Genomic DNA, 20766 nt, shown 5'->3' on the forward strand with positions numbered 1-20766 from the left:
TACGTCTTCACTACCCGCCGTATCGGCGGGTAGCAATCGATTTCTCGGGGATCGATATTTCGCGTCTCATCGGGACACAATATATCGATCCCCGAACGCGCTCATGTCGACTCCGTAACTCCACCAACGTGAACAGCGGTAGCGGAGTCGACACGGGGAGCCGCGGACGTCAATCCTGCGCCGTGAGGACGGTAAGTAATTCGATATCAGATACTTCAACTTCAGCTACGTTATTCACGTAGCTGAAGTTGCGTATCTTATATCGATTTTCCCCCATAGTGTAGACCTGCCCTAACAGATGTATTGGAGCACAAGCTTTTGTGGGTGCTTATGTTCCAATACATCTGTCTGTCTATAAGGTGCCACAGGACTCTGTTGCTTTTTCCAGATCCAGACTAACAGGGCTCCCCTCTGATACTTGATTAGAGAAGCAGCAGATTGAGGTTTGGGGGTGGGCTGGCGGCGCGGGTATGTGAGGCGGGCTAGGGAGAGGGCGGGGTCAGCAGGGACAGGGGCTCTGTCTCCCCCTCCCTCCCGCACTGCGCGCCGCGCCGCCCGCCCGCCCGCTCCGGGAAGCCAATGGGAGCGGGGGATGTTAGCGGTCGGGGTGGGGCCGCGTTGCTACAGCAGCGGCAGCCGGAGTCGGAGCGCGCCATGGAGGAGCTGGAAGGTGAAGGGTGGGGCGCGGGCGGGGATCAGAGACCGCAGCGGGCCCCCACCCCGGGCCGGGGCTTTGTGTGTGTCCGGGGGTCTGGAAGGGGCTGGAGCGGAGGGACCGGGGTTCCTGGGGGAGGGGAACATGAGACCTCAGCTCCGCCTTGGGCACCGCATCCCCCGCCCCCTGTAGGGAGCCGCGGGGTCGGGATAAGGGGCCTGGCACCCCGGGCTGGCTGGGCTCCCTGTCAGCCCCCTCCTCGCTCCAGGGCAGCAGAGCCCGCGCCTGGGAGGTGCCGGGCAGCCAGGGGCGCGCTCTGCCCGCAGCGGGGTTGTCCGCGCCCAGGGACACAAACAGCAGCACAGCCTGGTTTCCTACCACTGAGAGCGACTGAACATGCGCCGGGGGGGAGCCTTCCCCCCGTGAGTGGGGTTTGGCAGCCAGGCTGCGAGTGCTCTTCTCGGTAGCCAGGTCACCCCTGCTGTTTCCCCCCTCCCGGCGCCCCTGTCGAGCCAGTGCTGGCTTCACAACTGAGCGCTCAGTGTTTGACTCTTGTGTTTAACGTACAAAAGCGAGCACGCCCCTGATTATCTCTGCAGCCTTTCAAGTTCCCAACATCAGGCTCCACCTTGCTGATGTGCTGCAGCTGGCTGATGGGGATGACTACAGCATTGTTTTGGGTGGTACAGGCATCCTTGTCTGTCTGCTTTTTTAGCCAGAGGATTGGGCTTGATAGTATTACAAGTTTTAAACACTTGCTTCGGGATTGCTACAGTGGTGAAGTATTACAGATATTGTAAATGGTTGATTATGCACTGGTCTATGCTACAAACGTATGTTGATATAACTATGTCCACTTTCCTGAGCGACATAGTTAGACTGAACTAATCCCCCAGTGTAGACAGCGCTAGCCCTGTAGTTACTGCCTCTTGGGAAAGCAAAGTACCTACACCAATACGTAGTGATCAATGGCTCCATGTCTAGTTCGCAGCCATTATCAAGCGGAGTGCTCCAAGAGTCGGTCCTGGGGCCAGTTTTGTTCAATATCTTCATTAATTATCTGGAAGATGGTATGGATTGCTCCCTCAGCAAGTTTGCAGATGACACTAAACTGGGAGGAGTGGCAGATACGCTGGAGGGTAGGGATAGGATACAGAGGGACCTAGACAAATTAGAGGATTGGGCCAAAAGAAATCTGATCAGGCTCAAGAAGGACAAGTGCAGAGTCCTGCACTTAGGACGGAAGAATCCCATTCACTGTTACAAACTAGGGACCGAATGGCTAGGCAGCAGTTCTTCAGAAAAGGACCTAGGGATTACTGTGGACGAGAAGCTGGTTATGCGTCAACAATGTGCCCTTGTTGCCAAGAAGGTGAACAGCAATTTGGGCTGTATAAGTAGGAGCATTGCCAGCAGATTGAGGGACATGATCATCCCCTCTATTTGGCATTGGTGAGGCCTCATCTGGAGCACTGTGTCCAGTTTTGGGCCCCACACTACAAGAAGGATATGGAAAAATTGGAAAGAGTCTGGCGGAGGGCAACAAAAATTATTAGGGAGCTGGAGCATATGATTTATGAGCAGAGGCTGAGGGAACTAGGCTTGGTTAGTCTGCAGAAGGGAAGAATGAGGGGGGATTTGATAGCTGCTTTCAACTATCTGAAAGGGAGTTCCAAAGAGGATAGATCTAGACTGTTCTCAGTGGTAGCAGATGACAGAACAAGGAGTAATGGTCTCAAGTTGCAGTGGGGGAGGTTTAAGTTGGATATTAGGAAACACTATTTCACTCAGAGGGTGGTGAAGCACTGGAATGGGTTACCTAGGGAGGTGGTGGAATCTCCATCCTTAAGAGGTTTTTAAGGTCAGGCTTGACAAAGCCCTGGCTGGGATGATTTAGTTGGGGATTGGTCCTGCTTTGAGCAGGGGTCTGGACTAGATGACCCCCTGAGGTCCCTTCCAACCCTGATATTGTATGATTCAATAGAAGAAGTTTGTACATAGTATTTCCACTAAGCATTACAGTGCTGTAGCAGCATTGTAAGTGTAGACAAGCCCAAGCCTTGTGGAATATTTGCACCTTTTTATCTCCTACGGTTAGATTAATGCAAATAATATTTTTGTGGGGTTGTAGCTTTTCACAGATAACAGAGGTAAGACGATAACTTCACTAATGCAAGAGTATCTGACATCTGTAAATGTTTATAACTTTTAATGTTGCTAAAAATAACATGAACAGAACTGTAAAAGCAGCAAAGAGTCTTGTGGCACCTTATAGACTAAAAGACGTTTGGGAGCATGAGCTTTCGTGGGTGAATACCCACTTCGTCGGATGTCTGTTAGTCTATAAGGTGCCACAAGACTCTTTGCTGCTTTTACAGATCCAGACTAACACGGCTACCCCTCTGATACATGAACAGAACTGTTTTGTGTAAATATCTGTAAATGATCATTTAAAAAAGCATTCATACTCTGTTTGTCGTAACCAGTTGAGTATTTAAGATAAGAATGATATGGGCAATCTAGCCTCCTCTTCTTTTTGCTTCTACTTCAAAGAACTAAAGCAATTAAAATAATTTTTACTGTATAGCAATTTTTATCTTTATAGCTAGGCTAGGCAAGTCAGTCAATTGATTTCCTATTTACTTGATCATGGTCAAATATTGTGAAATTTTCCAACAAGACTTAGGCAGTGGCCTACCTTTTTGATTCCATCATGATGCCATTCCTTCATTTTTAGAACTTTATTTCATTGTGCTTCACATTTTTCTGTGTTAAAATAACTCAGGCCTGGTCTACACCTAAAACTTAGGTTTACTTAGCTTTGTCATGCAGGGGTGTGAAAAATTCACACCTCTGACAGACGTAGTTAATCCAGCCTAAGGCCTGGTGAAGACTCTGGCTTCGGCTGCATTTTCAGCTGCGCCGCGCAGCAGCAGCGCTGCTAGCGTAGCGCCCAGCGCTCAGCGAAAGAAAACCCTCCAGCGTCGCTGTCCGCACTCCCCTGGGGAATAGGGAGACAGCGCTGGCGCTGGGAGCTTCCCGCTGGGGGGGCTTTGACACTGGCGCTTTGTAGCGCTGCAATTTGCAGCGCTGCAGAGGGTGTGTTTTCACACCCTGCTGCAGCGCTGCAAATTTGTAAGTGTAGCCAAGCCCTCTGCTTTGTCAAAGGAATAATGGTTCTATTGACCTTGCTTCTCAGGGTGAATTTACTACAGTGATGGGAAAACCCCTTCTGTTGTAGCTAGTCTCTACACTACAGCGGCATAGCTGCAGTACAGCAGTTGGCCACTGTGGTGCTTGTAGTGTAGACACATCCTCAGTTAAGTAACTTATTTTTTATAAGCAGGCAGAAGTATATATCTAAAGCCTATTGGAGACCATATAGTTTTACTCTTTTTGTTACTCTTCTAATAAATTAGTGCTTTAAAATATTTAACCATTTTTAACATTATTTGACTGGTTAGTTGATTTGATTATTTTTGGATCAAATGCCCCACCCTATATATACGCTTGGCAGAACTTAATTTTTTTGAAAAATATTGATGGATATCTATTTGTTTTAAAGCATTTTTTCCTATTTTTAACAATAAATTTTCACATTTGCAAGAAATTATGGGGTAGAGTGAGAATAATTGTTTAATGAGAGTACATGTTGAGATTCAAAAAGTTAGTTTTATAATTGTTAAAACACAAATTGTCAACATCAGATATCAAAATATGCAGTGTAAACTCTAAGTTATCAAACAGCACTTTTCTTTTATTGCCTATCTGAAATTGCTATTATTACTGATGAAAATATATTTCATCAATTTGTGTGTGTACAGAGGAATTGACGTTTACTGACATTTACTGATTAAAAATCTAATCCTTCCGAGGCTACCAGTGTAGCATTTACAAACATCATGAGCGAGATTCTGGTCTCCTTATACAAGCAGCCCTACTGACTTCATTGGGATTACTTGCATAAATACAGAGAGCAGGATTTGTCATAGAATCATAGGACTGGAAAGGACCTCGAGAGATGTTCTAGTCTAGTCCCCTGCACTCAAGGCAGGACTAAATATTATCTAGACAAGCCTTGTCAGGTGTTTGGAGATTTTAAAGAGCAGATTAGACAATTACAGAGATTCCACAACCTCCCTAGGCAAATTATTCCAGTGCTTAACCGCTCTGATAGGAAATTTTTCCTGAAGTCCAACCTAAACTGCCCTTGCTTCAGTTTAAGCCCATTGCTTCTTGTCCCATCCTCAGATGTTAAGAACATTTTTTCTCCCTCCTCCTTGTAACAACCTTTTATGTACTTGAAAACTGTTATGACCCCCCCCCCCCCTCCAATCTTCTCTTCTCCAGGCTAAACAAACCCAGTTTTTCAATCTTCCCTCATAAGTCATGTTTTCTAGATCTTTAATCATTTTTGTTGCTCTTCTCTAGACTGTTTCCAATTTGTCCATATCTTTCCTGAAATAGGGCACCCAGAAATGGACACAATACGCCAGCTGAGGGTGAATCAGCGCAGTGTAGAGTGGAAGAATTACTTCTTGTGTCTTGCTTACGACACTCCTGCTAATACATCCTAGAATAATGTTTGCATTTTTTCAACAGTTTTACACTATTGACTCATATTTAGCTTGTGATCCACTATGACCCCCAGATTCCTTTCCACAGTACTCCTTTCTGGGCAGTCATTTCCCATTTTGTATGTGTGCAACTGATTGTTCCTTCCTACGTGGAGTACTTTGCATTTGTCCTTATTGAATTCATCCTATTTACTTTAGACCATTTCTCCAGTTTGTCCATATCGTTTTGAATTTTAATCCTATCCTCCAAAGCACTTGCAACCCCTCCACAAACTTTCAGTGTACTCTGTATGCCATTAACTAAATCACTGATGAAGATATTGAACAGAACCAGACTCAGAATTGATCTCTGCAGGACCCTACTCGATATGCCCTTCCAGCTTGACTGAACCACTGATAACTACTCTCTGGGAATGGTTTTCCAACCAGTTATGCACCCAATTTAAAATAGCTCCATTTAAATTGTATTTCCCTTATTTGTTTATGAGAAGGTCATATGAGACAGTATAAAAAGCCTTTAGTAAAGTCAAAATATATCACATCTACTGCTTCCCCCATATCCAAAAGACTTCTTACTCTGCCAAAGAAAGCTATTAGGTTGGTTTGACATGATTTGTTATTGACAAATCCATGCTGAGTGTTACTTATAACCTTATTGTCTTCTCGGTATTTGCAAATTGATTGCTTAACTATTTGCTTCATTATCTTTCCTGGTACCGAAGTTCATTAATACCCTTGAAAGATTATGTCTCTTGTGTTCACTCTTAAAGTATTGCTGTAATTCTTAAATATGATCCTGGTGTTTAAAAAATCAGTAAAACCAAAAGATGGTGTCTTATGCTTTATCAAAGGACGGCCTTTTGGGCACTAAAAACTCATTAATAAGGCTAAGATTTTGTCATGGATATTTTTAGTAAAAATCACGGACAGGTCATGGGTAATAAAGAAAAATTCACAGAAGCCTGTGACCTGTCCCTGACTTTTACTAAAAATATCCATGACAAAATGGGGAGCTGCTGAGGGGGGCCCTGGCTGGAGCTCCAGAGGCCTCCACCACCTGTGGGGGTCTCAGAGCTCCAGGGTTTCCCTCCCCCCATGGTGTTGGGAGCTGCAAAGGCTAGCCAGGAGCTGTGGGGTCCCCCACCGTGTGGCTTAGAGCCTCCCAGTGCCTGCAGCGGCCGAGAACTCCAGGGGTCCCCCCTGCCACCCGCAGCGGCTGAGAACTGTGGGGTTCCCCCCATGGCAGCTGGGAGCTCAGGGGGTCTCCCCTCGCTGCCTGCAGTGGCCAGGAGTTCCTGGCAGCTGTGGGGGGCCACTGCCATTTGGGAGGGGGAGCTCTAGGGTCACCCCTGGGAGTTCCGGGGTCACCCCTGCTGCTCGCAGAGGTGGGCAGCTTTGGTATGCCACGTGCAGCAACGGGGACCCGTGGGGGGGGGGCCCCAACGCCCACGGCAGCCGGGGTAGAGGGAGTCCCCCTGCTATCCACAGCGGAGAGTTGAGGGGTACTCCTGCCAGGAGCTTGGGGGTGGGGGCATCCTACAGCTCCCAGCCACCTGCCAGCTGATGTCGCGGAGGTTTTTGTAGGTCATGATTCCGTGACTTCTGCGACCTCTGTGACAAAATCGTAGCCTTACTCATTAAACCTTTCTCACAAATACTTCTATGGCCAGATTCTGTCTTTACTTACACTTGTGGCAAATTTGCACCTTCCTAATTTGTGAGCCAGTTGGGGGTTTTATACAGTGTTAATCATGGCAGAACATTGCCTACTGTCTGTCCATCCAAACTAGTTTGGGGTTCACCTGAAACAAAAATGTTTCGAATTTTTCAGTGACTTGGAAAAAAATAATTTAGTCTGAATAAAATATTTCATTTTAGAGTTTTTTAATTTGTGTCTTAGATGCAGTTGAACCAAATTTCAAAATGAAATGTTTTGGTAAAAACTTTGTTGTTTAATAACAACAATCAAAATATTTTATTTAGAAAATATCAAAACAAGAGTTCTGATTATTTATTTATTTGCAGATTTTTTTTTTCCCCAACTGAAAACATTTGGCAAATTTGGGAAATGTTTCAGTTGACTCAAAACTGCATTTTTCAGTGGAAAAAGTGTTGGCTGAAAAATTTCACCAGTTCTATCCTGACTAGTTGATTCACGAGTCTGCCAAGGCTATCCACATTCCATGTATTGGAAATCAATTTTGGGAGTTAAAGGTGTAACATATCCCATATTTACAAAGCAGGCCTTTTCCTCAACCCCGATACCTTGTTTTCTGAAAAATAAAATATTGCTTATTTTCTTTATGATCACTCCAGATTGATATCTAAGCTACCTTTTGGTGTGCTCATATTTTAAAAAAATTGAGTTGGACCTTGTAAACTTTCTTATCCCAAATAATTTTAAAGACAAATTTCCTCAGAACTGTGAAGAATAAATTCAGTGACTTCTTGACTTGTCACTATAATGCATTTCTCTTAAGTGAATCAGTCCAGTAAGAAGCAAATACTTTCTTTGTTTTTTCTGTTTCAAAACATGTACTAAAATGGCTTGTATTTGTGTTCCAGCAGTTGCAGGGTAAACATAGGTAAGCAAAGCTTTTATTTACTTGAAAAGACAGTGCCAGATTAAGCTGTACCTCTTTGGGGTGTGATGACATTGGATCTCACAATTTAAGGATCGGGTCTAGTCAACATTTGTATGGAGGGTAGTCTCCAAGGAAAATTGTGGGACAGAAAGTACTGATGTTTCATTAGGTAGCATTTTCCCTTTTAAGACATTACTGAACTAGTGACGCAATATACTGGTGTTGGAGGTGCCATCTTGGATTAAATGTAAACTTCTGGTAAAAATTCTGGCATAGTTCCCCCATCCTTGTAACTTGCTGCTTCTAACAGTCATCTAAAGCTTAATATTGTAACCTGTAAGATGCACCTGTTTAAACTAGCTTTTAATCAATCAATGAGCAGGGATTTTCTGATAAGGAGTGCAGGGGGCTGATTGGGTAAGTTGGAGAGTATTTTAGAATATGTGACTATATTGATTGAATCTTAGAGCAATGTTCGTAACATTCAAAGGGCTTGTCATATTTCTTGTATTGTGATTATACCCCTTAAGACATGTATCTAGTGAAACTGCAAAATAAATCTTCTCTATGTGACTTCTAATTTCCTTGGAATTCACTTCTGGCTTTCTTTTGAAATGACATCTAGTTCCGTTTTTGCTTTACTACTTTCTGAGCTGGTTCTGAAGAACAGTCTTGGAGCTTAGACTGGCTGTAGGAGGATCAGGGCTCAAATATATTAATTAAAGTGACAAAAGCTGACATAATTTTTTAAAAGCTAATCTAAAACTTCCTAGCTTTTGTTAGTTATTGTGGAATCTGTTTGCTGATTAGCTGTCGTCTTGAGAACAAATTTGGTTTTGTTAGCTTATTGTTAATTTTTTTTAAAGTTACTTTTTGAAGACAGTATAAGACCTGACTTTTAGAGGTGCTGACTAAGGACCGTCAGCTCCCATTAACTTCAGTTGGAGGAGTTTACGCTCAGCACTTCTTAAAAGTAGGTCCAGACTTCTTCACAGTCATAGATGGGAGTAGTGTTTGGCAGAACCCCTATATCAGCTAGGGAGCAGAAAGATTTTTATAATGGACTTCATAGAATGTTTTATGAATGCTGACATACTTGCATTTCAAGAATTCTTTTGCCACCTTGAAGGGGTGCTATCAACTTTAAACTCATGTTTTAAACCTCATTAGATTTCAAGTATTTTCAAATATGACACTGGCCCCTGAATCCTCTTCCAATTTTTATGGTTTTACAATCACATTTTTGTTTTTTAAATCTGTCCCTCTTTCTGTTGCTGCATGGAAGACCCACAAAAACATGAGAGGCTGTATGTACAAGAGAAACAACTTAACTGACAAAATGCTGTCAAATGCACAAAGTTTTTAAAACATAGACAATTTTTATTTAATTTCTGGTTCATAATAATTGTTTGTAGTAATAGTAGGTAAAATATTTTCAGATAGACGTGTGTGTTTTGTTTGTTCAGATAGAAGGGAGTGTGCTCGTGGGCATCAGCCTGTCTTGCTTCCCCAGTGCATGGAATGTCTGACAATTGATGTGCTGATTTGTGGATATAATTATTTTAAAAGCATATGGGGTCAATGTAAAGGTTTTGCACTAAAATGTGAAATATATGAAGCTGAGGTACATACTGCTTTTCGGTATCTGTTCGAGATGGAAAGGAAAGCCTTATGGCAGTGGTTCCCAAACTTGTTTCGCCACTTGTGCAGGGAAAGCCCCTCGCGGGCCGGGCCGGTTTGTTTATCTTTCACGTCCGCAGGTTCGGCTGTTCACGACTCTCAGTGGCCGCGGTTCACTGCTCCAGGCCCATGGGAGCTGCTGGAAGCGGCACAGGCCAAGGGACGTGCAGGCTGAGGGACGTACTGGCCGCTGCTTCCAGCAGCTCCCATTGGCCTGGAGCAGCGAACCGCGGCCACTGGGAGCAGCAATCTGCCGAACTTGCGGACGCGGCAGGTAAACAAACCGGCCCGGCCTGTCGGGCTTTCCCCGCACAAGCGGCGGAACAAGTTTGGGAATCACTGCCTTATGGTGTATTGTAGCGCATTATCAATTGCATTGGCAATATGAAGATGGAAAAGAATGCGTAAGTCTTTCCTCTTTTTAATTTCATTCTCTTCAATTTTGGGTGGATAAAGTATGTCCTACTACTAACATTTTGTTTGCAAACTGCATTTTAAATTAAAAAAACCTGGCCCCTAACTAGAAGTATGTGAAAGGATGGGTATTGAGAAGAGAGAACTTATTATTGTGTTTGAAATGTGCTGGGTCTTTGAGCATTTAAGCATCTAACTTCTGAGGCAATCTAGTGAATAGTTTATGAAAACTGTAATGATGGCCTTGATTAAATGAAGTATACACTTAAAATTTCCAGCAGCAGCTTAATTGTAACTGACAAACACACTTTAAGAAGGTGTCCAGTGTTGTTAGTTACAGCATACAAAGGATTTTATAAACACACCTTCTCCCTTTGACTTGATCATATTCTACAAATATGAGCATAGATAGCATATGTCTATGCAACATTCAAATGGAGAATTTGCAAAACTGGCAACCCAGATTATTAGGCCCTACCAAATTCACAGTCTGTTTTGGTCAATTTCACGGTCATAGGATTTTAAAAAGCATAAATTTCATGACTTCAGCTTTTAAATGTGAAATTTGATTTTGTTGTAATTTTAGGGGTCCTGACCCAAAAAGGAGTTGTAGGGGAGGTTGCAGTACTGCTACCCTTACTTCTGCACTGCTGTTGGCAGCAGCGCTGCCTTCAGCGATGTGCAGCTCGAGAGCGGTGTCTGCTAACAGGGAGCCCAGCTCTGAAGGCAGAGTCGCCGCCAGCAGCAGCGCAGAAGTAAGGATGGCATGGTATGGTATCGCCACCCTTACTTCTGTGCTGCTGCTGGTGGGGTGCTGCCTTCAGAGCGAGCTGGGCACCCAGCCAACAGCCATCACTCTCCGGCCACCCATTTCTGAAGGCAGCGCAAAAGTAAGGGTAGTAATACTGTGACTCCCCTAAAATAACCTTGTGACCTCCCCCTCCCCGCAACTCCCTTTTGGGTCAGGAACCCCAATTTGAGAATGCTGGTCTCCCCTGTGAAATCTGTGTAATATTGGTAAAAGCACACAAAACAACAGATTTTACAGGGGAAGACCAGATTTCACAGTCTATGATGTGTTTTTCATGGGCATGAATTTGGTAGGGCCCTATTTATTAGCCACCTTTAGTATCATTTTCTCATTTTACTGTTTGTCCTATTGTGTTCTCTCCCTTGATTCATCCCTCATTTTAGTTTTCTTAATCTTTTAAACATGTTTAAATATGCCTTCCCAAGAAGTGTTTCCCAGATGGCATATTTTACATGTGGTCACATTGTCATTTTTGTATGACCATTGCTTGTGCTATTTGTCAGTCTCTGCTTCACTTAAATAATATAGTAAAAATATAAATAAAAATGACATCCCAGACAACACTGATCAGTGGAAATATAATGGAAACGGGCGCTCAAGGGACTGTAGCCTGAATTAATATCAGAAGATCACAAGATCTTTCCAAGGCAAAACAATCTGAAGTGTATAAGCACTGAGATTTCCCCCCCCCCCCCCCAATTCAAGTGGATGGAATACCAATAATAGCAGGGAAAAATGCAAACGTTTTGGAAAAATTATGTGAGGAAGCAGTGAAATTTGAAATTGTATGGGAACACTTTTGTCAGCCCTTGCATAAATGTTTGTGAATTTTTAGAGATAATCTGATGCATCTATATCATATAAAAGGAAACTTTTATACTAGAGAGTTTCTGCAAGTTTGAATGGAGTTTTGGTTGCCACAAGTGACCAAGATTTTTTATGTCAGCACAGCAGATAAATTTTGAAGGACAACATATGGCATTTTACAGGAATGTCAAACTGCTACTAATAAATATAGTACATGCATTTTTTTCAGTTTATACAACAAATTTTATCTAGGTTTGTGCACACAACTTTTAAAAAGAGAAAACTTATAATACAATTTCAATTAAAAATTAGGGCTGTCAAGCAATTAAAAAAATTAATCCTGTGATTAATTGCGCTGTTATTAATAGAATACCATTTATTTAAATATTTTTGGATGTGTTCTACTTTTTCAAATATATTGATTTCAATTGCAACACAGAATACAAAATGTAAAATGCTCATTTATTTTTTATTACAAATATTTGCACTGTAAAAAAACAAAAGAAATAGAATTTTTCAATTCACCTAATACAAGTACTGTAGTGCAATCTCTTTATCATGAAAGTTGAACTTACAAATGCAGAATTATTTAAATAAAATAACTGCATTCAAAAATAAAACAATGTAGAACTTTTAGAGCCTATAAGTCCACTCATTCCTACTTCAGCCAATCACTCAGACAAACAAGTTTGCAGGAGATAATCCTGCCTGCTTCTTGTTTACAATGGCACCCGAAAGTGACAACATGCGTTCGCATGGCACTGTTGTAGCTGGCGTTGCAAGATATTTGTGCTAGATATGCTAAAGATTCATACGTCCGTTCATGCTTCAACCTCCATTCCAGAGGACATGCATCCATGCTGATGACGGGTTCTGCTCAATAACGATCCAAAGAAGAGCGGACCGATGCATATTCTTTTTTTCATCATCTGAGTCAAATAGCACTAGCAGAAGGTTGATTTTATCCACTCTGCTGTAGTTTCTGCAGCAGAGTGTTGCTCTTTTAAGACTTCTGAAAACATGCTCCACCTCATCCCTCTCAGATTTTGGAAGGCACTTCAGATTCTTAAACTTTGGGTCCAGTGCTTTAGAAATCTTTAGAAATCTCACATTTGGTACCTTCTTTGCCTTTTGTCAAATCTGCTGTGAAAGTGTTCTTAAAACGAACAACATATGCCGGGTCATCATCCGAGACTGCTATAACATGAAATATATGGCAGAATGCGGGTAAAACAGAGCAGGAGACATACTATCCTCCCCCAAGGAGTTCAGTCAGAAATTTAATTAACGCGTTATTTTTTTAACGTGTGTCATCGGCATGGAAGCATGTCCTTTGGAATGGTGGCCAAAGCATGAAGGGGCATATGAATGTTTAGTATATCTGGCATGTAAATACCTTGCAATGCCGGCTACAAAAGTGCCATGCAAATCCCTGCTCTTACTTCCTGGCGACATTGTAAATAAGAAGATGGTAGCATTATCTCCCGTAAATGTAAACAAACTTGTTTGTCTTAGCAATTGCTGAACAAGAAGTAGGACTGAGTGGACTTGTAGGCTCTGAAGTTTTACATTGTTTTGTTTTTGAGTGCAGTTATGTAACACAAATGTAGATTTTTTTTGTTTCACTTTCACAACAAAGATTGCACTACAGTACTTGTATGAAGTGAACTGAAAAACACTTTTTGTTTCATTTTTACAGTGCAAATATTGTAATAAAAATATACACTTTGATTTCAGTTACAAGACGGAATACTATATATATGAAAATGTAGAAAAACATCCAAAATATTTAATAAATTTCAATTGTTGTTCTATTGTTTAACAGTGTGATTAAAATTGTGATTAATTGCTATTAATATTTTTACTTAATCGCATGAGTTAACTGCGATAAATCGACAGCCCTAATAAAAATTTAGTGACACCAAAGACACTCCCCACAAATGTCAGATCCAACCACTGGAGGTGAAACACATTCTAGAAGCAAGCACTTCTGGTTATTGCTGCGGTAATTGGAGGCAGCTGAAAATTTGGGAAGCATTCTCCAGACACAACTGACAGAAGATCTCCTGGAACATGAACTTTTTATTAACCAATGGTGATATAGCTGCTCTAAAACTATTTCTGATTTCTTTTACCCAGACAGACAACGTCTTATCTAGATAGAGCTCAGCCAGCTTGTTCTTTTTCAGGACTCAATCTCTGCCAGATACTGGGAAAACCAGGTGACTGTGCAATCTGGGTTCAGTGAAATGGAGATTTAGAGCTGTGTGGCATAAGCATAGTGATACCACTTCGACCCAAATCATCTTGCTATTTCTCTCCAGTGTCCTTCCATGCTTCTTGAACAAAACGGGTCAGGATAGAACACTGTAATTCTCTACATGAGATTACTACAGGTAGATAATTTGTACTCTGTCCTCTGGAGGGAAGTATATCAAGTCACTTAATTCTGACTCCAATTCCTGCCACACATTGCAGACTTGTTAACAGTTCATGGTCCGAAGTATCAAAGGAAGCTGTTTGCAGGTTTTTTAAAAAAAAGATCTAAGATGCTGGATCTTTATTCAACCCCGGGAGATTAACCAAGGAGACCAACCATACCATTCCCAGGCCTCAAACTAATCTGAAAGGAAATCTGAATACTCTGGTATTGCCAGAATTGCCTTGCTATACTCTCACTGATCCTTTTTTTTTTTTTTTTTTTAAATAGTTTGCATAAGGAGCTGGTTTCTCGAGCAGGATTGTTCATTTGAGAGATTCTGCTACCCTCTCATCCTCATGCAAGGGACTGGTAATATTCAGCAATAATGAACACAGTGTCTCCCTGCTTGATTTCGTCAATAAGGAAGAACATGAGTCTTCCATCTTTTTATTCTGTGTTTGTATAGTGCCTAGTACAGTGGGATCCTGGCCCATGACTAGGGCTCCTAGGTGCTACAGTAATACAAATAATAAATTATAAATCTTAACTTATGGCAAAAGCTCAGATAAGGGTTCTATATTTGTCCTCCTTTCCAGGTAGAAACTTGGTATCTTTCTGAATTTCTGTGTAAACATTTTGCCTCAGGCTGTGCTGGGAATAGAGACAATAAAGATGAGATTTTTCACAAGTAAAAGTGCAATATTAATGGAATAATATACTATAATCCATTTGGAGATAAAGAAACATATGCTGTAAGATATTTTAAGTTATACAGAAAAATATAAATAGACATTAGCAAATCACCCTAAAAATAGACACAAATATAAAATTTTAAGGGTAACAATTGAGAAAATGAAACGCAGCAAACTTGCAGAGAGTATAACTAAGAACAGGGAGCACACAAAGGTATTTTGAATTTCTGAAATTGGAGCCAAATAGTCTTAGAAAAGATGGCAGCATATCAACAGTGAACTCAGTCCTGTTAAGATGCAGGGAACTGAACTAGAAGTTCCACTAGAAAATACCTTCCAACTTAATTTAGTTTGTGTTCATCGGTGTTTCATTGATTCTTCTCATTTTTAATTCCAAACACCCCTATGAAAAGTACTCATGGGGGAATTCTGTGCAGAATTCATGTCTCCTGCAGATTTTTCTTTTTTCCCCGCAGAAAATAAATACATTCTGCTGGAGAAGTACTGCAGTTATGCCTTTTGCCCACCAGGGACTGCTGTGGTGCAAGAACAGAGGGTAGCAGCTTCTCACCAGCCATAACAGCCAATAGGGAGAGATCAGAGGCTGTGTTCCTCACTGTGCGCTGCCCACGGGACCAGGTGAAGAGGCACATATAGTTGGGGGACAGACAGAGCAGGACACACAGGACTGCTGGGGTAGTCAGACTGGGTTTTAGAAGGGCTAGTTGGGGGGGACAGACTGGAGTGGGGGTGTAGGGCCACATGGGGACGGGGTTGGGAGTGCAGGGCCACATTGGGACAGGGACAGCTATGCCTGACTGAATGGGAGAGGTTAGGGTTTAGTAGCTTCCTAACAATCCCTCCCCCACGGCCTTCCAAAAAACCCTTTTATATGCTTCTCCCACCTGTACCCAACAACCCTTCAGGTTCACTCCCAGGCTTCTTCTAAGCAATTACTTCCCTCTCCCTCAGCTCCTCCATTACCTCTGACTCCCCCAAGCCTTTGCAGTGCTTCTTAGAGGTGCTGGAAATTCATTTCTGTATTGTAGTTTAAATGAATTATTGCTCAAAGTTCTGTATTAGTATGTCTGTTAAGGAATCTGTTTGTGAAAAAAACATTTCCTGAATCTTTTTCATTGTCTGTGTTGTTACAGACATACTTGTTGACAGGTATTTTGAAATAAATTACCAAAATAAAAGAAACTGGTGTGATTATATTGTTGTTTTGACAAATAAAATTTGCAGAATTTTAAAATACTGTGTGCAGAATTTTATTTTTTTGGCACAGAATTCTCTTAGAAGTCGAGAAGATACAGTATCACCAGATAGTATTTTTTTTTGGAAGGTAGCACAATTAATGTGGACTGTAATATAACACAGAGGCTGATTTCAGACCTTACTTGTTTGTTGTGCTCTATGTTGTCTAGAAAACAAACCCATTGGTAAAGCATGTCAGGTGTCTTGATAGTGCCTCATGCTGCATCATTGAAGTCAGTAGAAGATTTTCCTTGATTTCAATAGAAGCAGGCTGCTAGAGAGTGGTCATGTAGATGAGACACTCCTTTATATCAAGCGGTAGGGGTCTGTGCTAGGGATCTGAAGTAAGGGGAATTGATTTAAATTACCAATTTTAATCACTATTTAAATCATTTTTAATTTTGTTTTGCATTTGCACTTTTTAGTTATGGGGTAACCACTGAAACACATTGATTTGCAACTAAATACAGCCTTTACACTAAACTTGGTACTACTTCTTGCTATCCAGGAGGTTACACTATATCAATACACATTTATTTAAGCAGTTACATTGCTTAACATACATTTATTCAGATTCTTAATTTTTACGTTTGTATTATGTTAGAAAATGGTGAATGATTCATTTCTTTCTTAGATTATTTTTTTACTTGTGATTTGTGTCAACGTATATTTGGATGAAATTTGGAATTCAATTAAAAATGTACAAAACCATAACCTTTTAAATCAGTTAAATAAAACTATTTTAAATGTGCTGGATGGGGCGGGAGGGGGAGTTTATCAAACCATGTGTGGTGCTAGGGAAGTCCTAAAATCAAACTTATCATAGGTGTTCGCTAGCTGTGTGTTTCTCATTTTCAAGTGCCTGATTTGAGACCTGGGGCCTAATCTGCAGAAGTTCTTAACACTCACAGCAGCAATGGAGGTCAATGGGAGTTATGCTTTGAACATAGAAAGTGCTACAGAATGCTAAGTACTCTGAAAAATCAGAGCGTAGGCATCTCAAATTGGGCACCCAAAATGTGGACATTTTCAAACTTTAATCTTAATTTCCTTGACTATAAAACCATGTTTATTACACCCAGTTGCATTTACACAGATTCTACAATGCAGCTTTTATAACGTCTATGATACTTTAACTTTCTGTACTATTTTCTTTTATGCTATATTTTGAAAAGTGTTTATAAGCATTGGTTATTTTGATTTGTATAAAATATTTAATAGACATCTTTAGCTTCAAGTTGTAAATATATTGTAAATGGCAGGTTATAAATCTGAGGTCCATTTTGGCCAAAAGGCAAACAAAACAACAAGAGGCCTTATCGAAAACAGGACACATCTCTTGTATATGACACCAGTTATCAAGATGAGCTTTGCCTTTTGGAAGAGACAGAAAAGCTTAAGATATTTGTTTTAGAAAGAGTCCTTACTTTAACAGAATGTAAGAATGTTCTTTTTATGAGCAAAGAGGACTGTGAGGTCTCTTTATTTAGCTTGTAAGCTCCTTGGAGCAGGGACTGTCTACTTGCAGAGTTTTTCTATATATGTCTTAAGGTTAAGCTGTGCATTGTCTCTCTGGAACTTTCCCTAGAGACCCTTCTTCCCAGCAGGTTTCCCCACTGCCTAGCCTCCCCTCCCCAGGGACTCTGACAGCTTCTCTCCGGGGACCTCTCTGCTTCTTGTAGGCCTCCTGGTTCTCTCAGAGTGTCAAACTTCCTATTCCTGAACAAGTACATAGAGAAAAGCTACCCAGAGACCAATTACAGGTTCATCTTATTGAAGCTAATACCATAAATCTGGCACATTCTGGATTCCAGCCAGAGCATGGGGTCGCTTTAGTGGCAATGACAGATGGTCGGTCATTGGATAGAGGGCAGACACCCATTCATATCCTCCTGGACCTCTCCGCAGCATTCAACATTCCATTAGTACAGAATTCTGCAGTGCATATCCCCAGCAAGCCCATCGCACATGTTTTCTGTACTCGCTTCCCCTACAACAAGAGTGGGCAAACTTTTTGGCCTGAGGGCCACATCGGGGAATAGAAATTGTACGGCGGCCCATGAATGCTCACAAAATTGGGGTTGGGGTACAGGAGGGGGTGAGGGCTCTTAGGGGTGCAGACTCTAGGATGGGGCTGGGGATGAGAGATTTGGGGTGCAAGAAGGTGCTCTGGGCTGGGACCAAGGGGTTCGGAGGGCAGGAGAAGGATCAGGACTGGGGCAGGGGTGCGGGCAGGGGTGCAGTTTCCGGCTGAGGGTGTGGGCTCTGGGGTGGAGCTGGGGATGAGAGGTTTGTGGTGCAAGAAGGTGCTCTGGGCAGGGACCAAGGGGTTGGAGAGCAGAAGGGAGATTAGGGCTGGGGCAGGCTCTGAGCGGCGCTTACTTCAAGTGGCTCCCGGAAGCAGTGGCATGTCCCTGCTATGACTCCTACGCGGAGGCGTGGCCAGGTGGCTCTGCACGCTGCCCCATCTGCAGGCATTGCCCCTGCAACTCCCATTGGAGCCAGGGGTGGCTCTAGGTATTTTGCCACCCCAAGCATGGCAGGCAGGCTGCCTTCGGCGGCTTGCCTGCGGGAGGTCCCCGGTCCCGCAGATTTGGCGGCTTGCCTGCGGGAGGTCTGCTGAAGCCGCGGCACCAGCAGACCCTCCGCAGACACGCCGCCGAAGGCAACCTGCCTGCTGCCCTCACGACGACCGGCAGAGCGCCCCCAGTGGCTTGCTGCCTCAGGCATGTGCTTGGCGTGCTGGTGCCTGGAGCCGCCCCTGATTGGAGCCCAGAGGGGGCCAATGAAGGGCATAGGAGCTGGAGCGGTGAGGAAATGGCTTAAGTATAGTCAGGTAACTGATTCTGCAATTAATATAAATATTCTGTACTCAAATGGCTTCTTGCATTAGTAACCAGTTATAGCAAAATCATTGGGCTCCATATTGGTACAGAAAACACCTTACCGTTTACATAGCAGTGATATTGGGAAGTTCTTGGGTTAGCTGCTTACATTTAAATGAAAAAACACTTGCAAATGTATATCTCAAAAGAGATTTATGCTATCTTTAAGCATCTAAGGGGTTACAAGATTTGGACCATTGAGAGAAAATGAGTTAGCAGAAGTAAATGACATCTTCTGTAAAACATTTTTCAGCCATCAATGTTTTTCTTAAAGTTTGAAGGCCTTAGAGTGCTTATAGAAGAAATTATTTTCAATAAGAATTTTGTAGGGGTTTAATTGAGGTTTTTGTCTATGAAGGTGGAGGGGGTGGGCAGAAAGCCCATTTTTATGGCTTAGTTTTATAACTCTGACACAATGTATTATTAGTATAGTAGTGTCTAAGGGTCAACCGAGTATGGGGCTCCAGAGTACTAGGCATGGTACAAACAAGACTAGTAGACAATCCCTGCCTACTAGTAGGGATCCCCTGCCTCATTCATTACACACCTTTTGATTTCTTCAGGAGATAAAGCAGGGGTCTTTCAGACAAGAGTCTCCTTTACTACAGAACCATGACACATCCATAGTGCAGAGCCATCCTTTGCACCCAATAACGCAGGGATCATATGGAAAAACTAGTATGTATATTTAAAGTCTCCATCATAATGCATAATAAGGGGATGCAGTTTAAGATTGCACAGGCAACCTTAATTCTAGCATTTCCTAACCCCTGAATGCTTGACTTTGCAATCTTAATTATGTTCTTTTAACACAGTCATTTTTTGTATAATTTCTTAGATTTGTAAAAAGGCAAATAAAAAAACCCAAACAAATCCCATCACGTGGCTTCGTATTGACACTCACATAGTTCCTCACTAGGGTGGAACCTTTAAATGTGATGTCTGCCACTTGAGCTAACGGAATAAAAGATAACAATAAATAGTAGAAGCAGCAAAGAATCCTGTGGCACCTTATAGACTAACAGACATTTTGGAGCATGAGCTTTCGAGGGTGAATACCCACTTCGTCAGATGCATGAATAAATAGTAGGTGGTCATTGTCATAGGTCTCACCCCCACTTAGAGCTGTTGGGTTCCAATGTGGGGACCTGCACTGGTTTCCCTATAAACTAAAATTCTACTTTAGATCTAGTAAAAGCTGCCACCACTCAATCAGGTACGTGGATTGAGACACAATCCTTCCCCAAAATCCTAGGGGATTCCAAGAGCCCCAAATCCATGGAGTTCTTACACCCAGGAGAAATAAACCATTCCCCCCTGCTTCCTCCCCCCTCCCTTTTCCTAGGAGAGACACCGGGATTTAACTACAGAGGGATACCTCCCCCTCCCCTTTCCCTGAGAATCCACCCAAAGAAAGATCAACCAAGTCCTTAATAGAAAAGAATTTATTAAAGAATAAAAAGAAAAGTCACTGTCTCTGTAACCAAATTGGAACAATATACAGGGTCTAAATTTATCAATCTCTGGAGAGAATTCCCCCTCCCTTCTTTCTCAGTAAAAGCAATATCAGCAAACAGGAATAAAGAATTTCCTTTAGCAAACACACAATTGCAAATATAGAAAAGCAACTCAAAAGACTAATCCGCCTTTCTAATTAATACTCACTATTAAATAGTAGGAACTACTCCAGGAGAACTTGGAGACATGACTGACCTCTCTTAGATCCAAAGAGAGCTCTCAGCAAACAAAGAACACAGACAAAGGCTTCCCTCCACAGAGATTTGAAATTATCCTGTTCCTTGATTGGTTCTCTGGTCAGGTGTTTCTCAGGTTACTGAGCTTGTTAACCCTTTCCAGGGAAAAGAGATCTTAACCCTGATCTGTTTATTTATGACACGCCCCCCAAATCGCAGACAGTGGGGGAACCACACTGGCGGTGATTTCCTTCTAGAACTTTAAAATAAACAGATTAACAAAACAC

At 42.2% G+C, this 20766-nt stretch overlaps 1 protein-coding gene across 2 annotated transcripts in view; it reads left to right on the top strand.

Annotated features, from left to right (window-relative positions):
• The first annotated feature begins 541 nt into the window (after positions 1-541).
• ZC2HC1A (zinc finger C2HC-type containing 1A) overlaps positions 542-20766 on the top strand; it is a 65398-nt gene continuing 45173 nt past the window's right edge. For both annotated transcript variants that reach the window (XM_039526657.1, XM_039526658.1), the window contains exon 1: positions 542-670. In XM_039526657.1, coding sequence (XP_039382591.1) covers positions 580-670 — 91 coding nt within the window. In that variant the 5' untranslated portion in view covers positions 542-579. The remainder of the gene's footprint in view (positions 671-20766) is intronic.

The sequence above is a fragment of the Mauremys reevesii genome, linkage group 2 (assembly GCF_016161935.1).
Source record: "Mauremys reevesii isolate NIE-2019 linkage group 2, ASM1616193v1, whole genome shotgun sequence".
NCBI lineage: Eukaryota > Metazoa > Chordata > Testudines > Geoemydidae > Mauremys > Mauremys reevesii.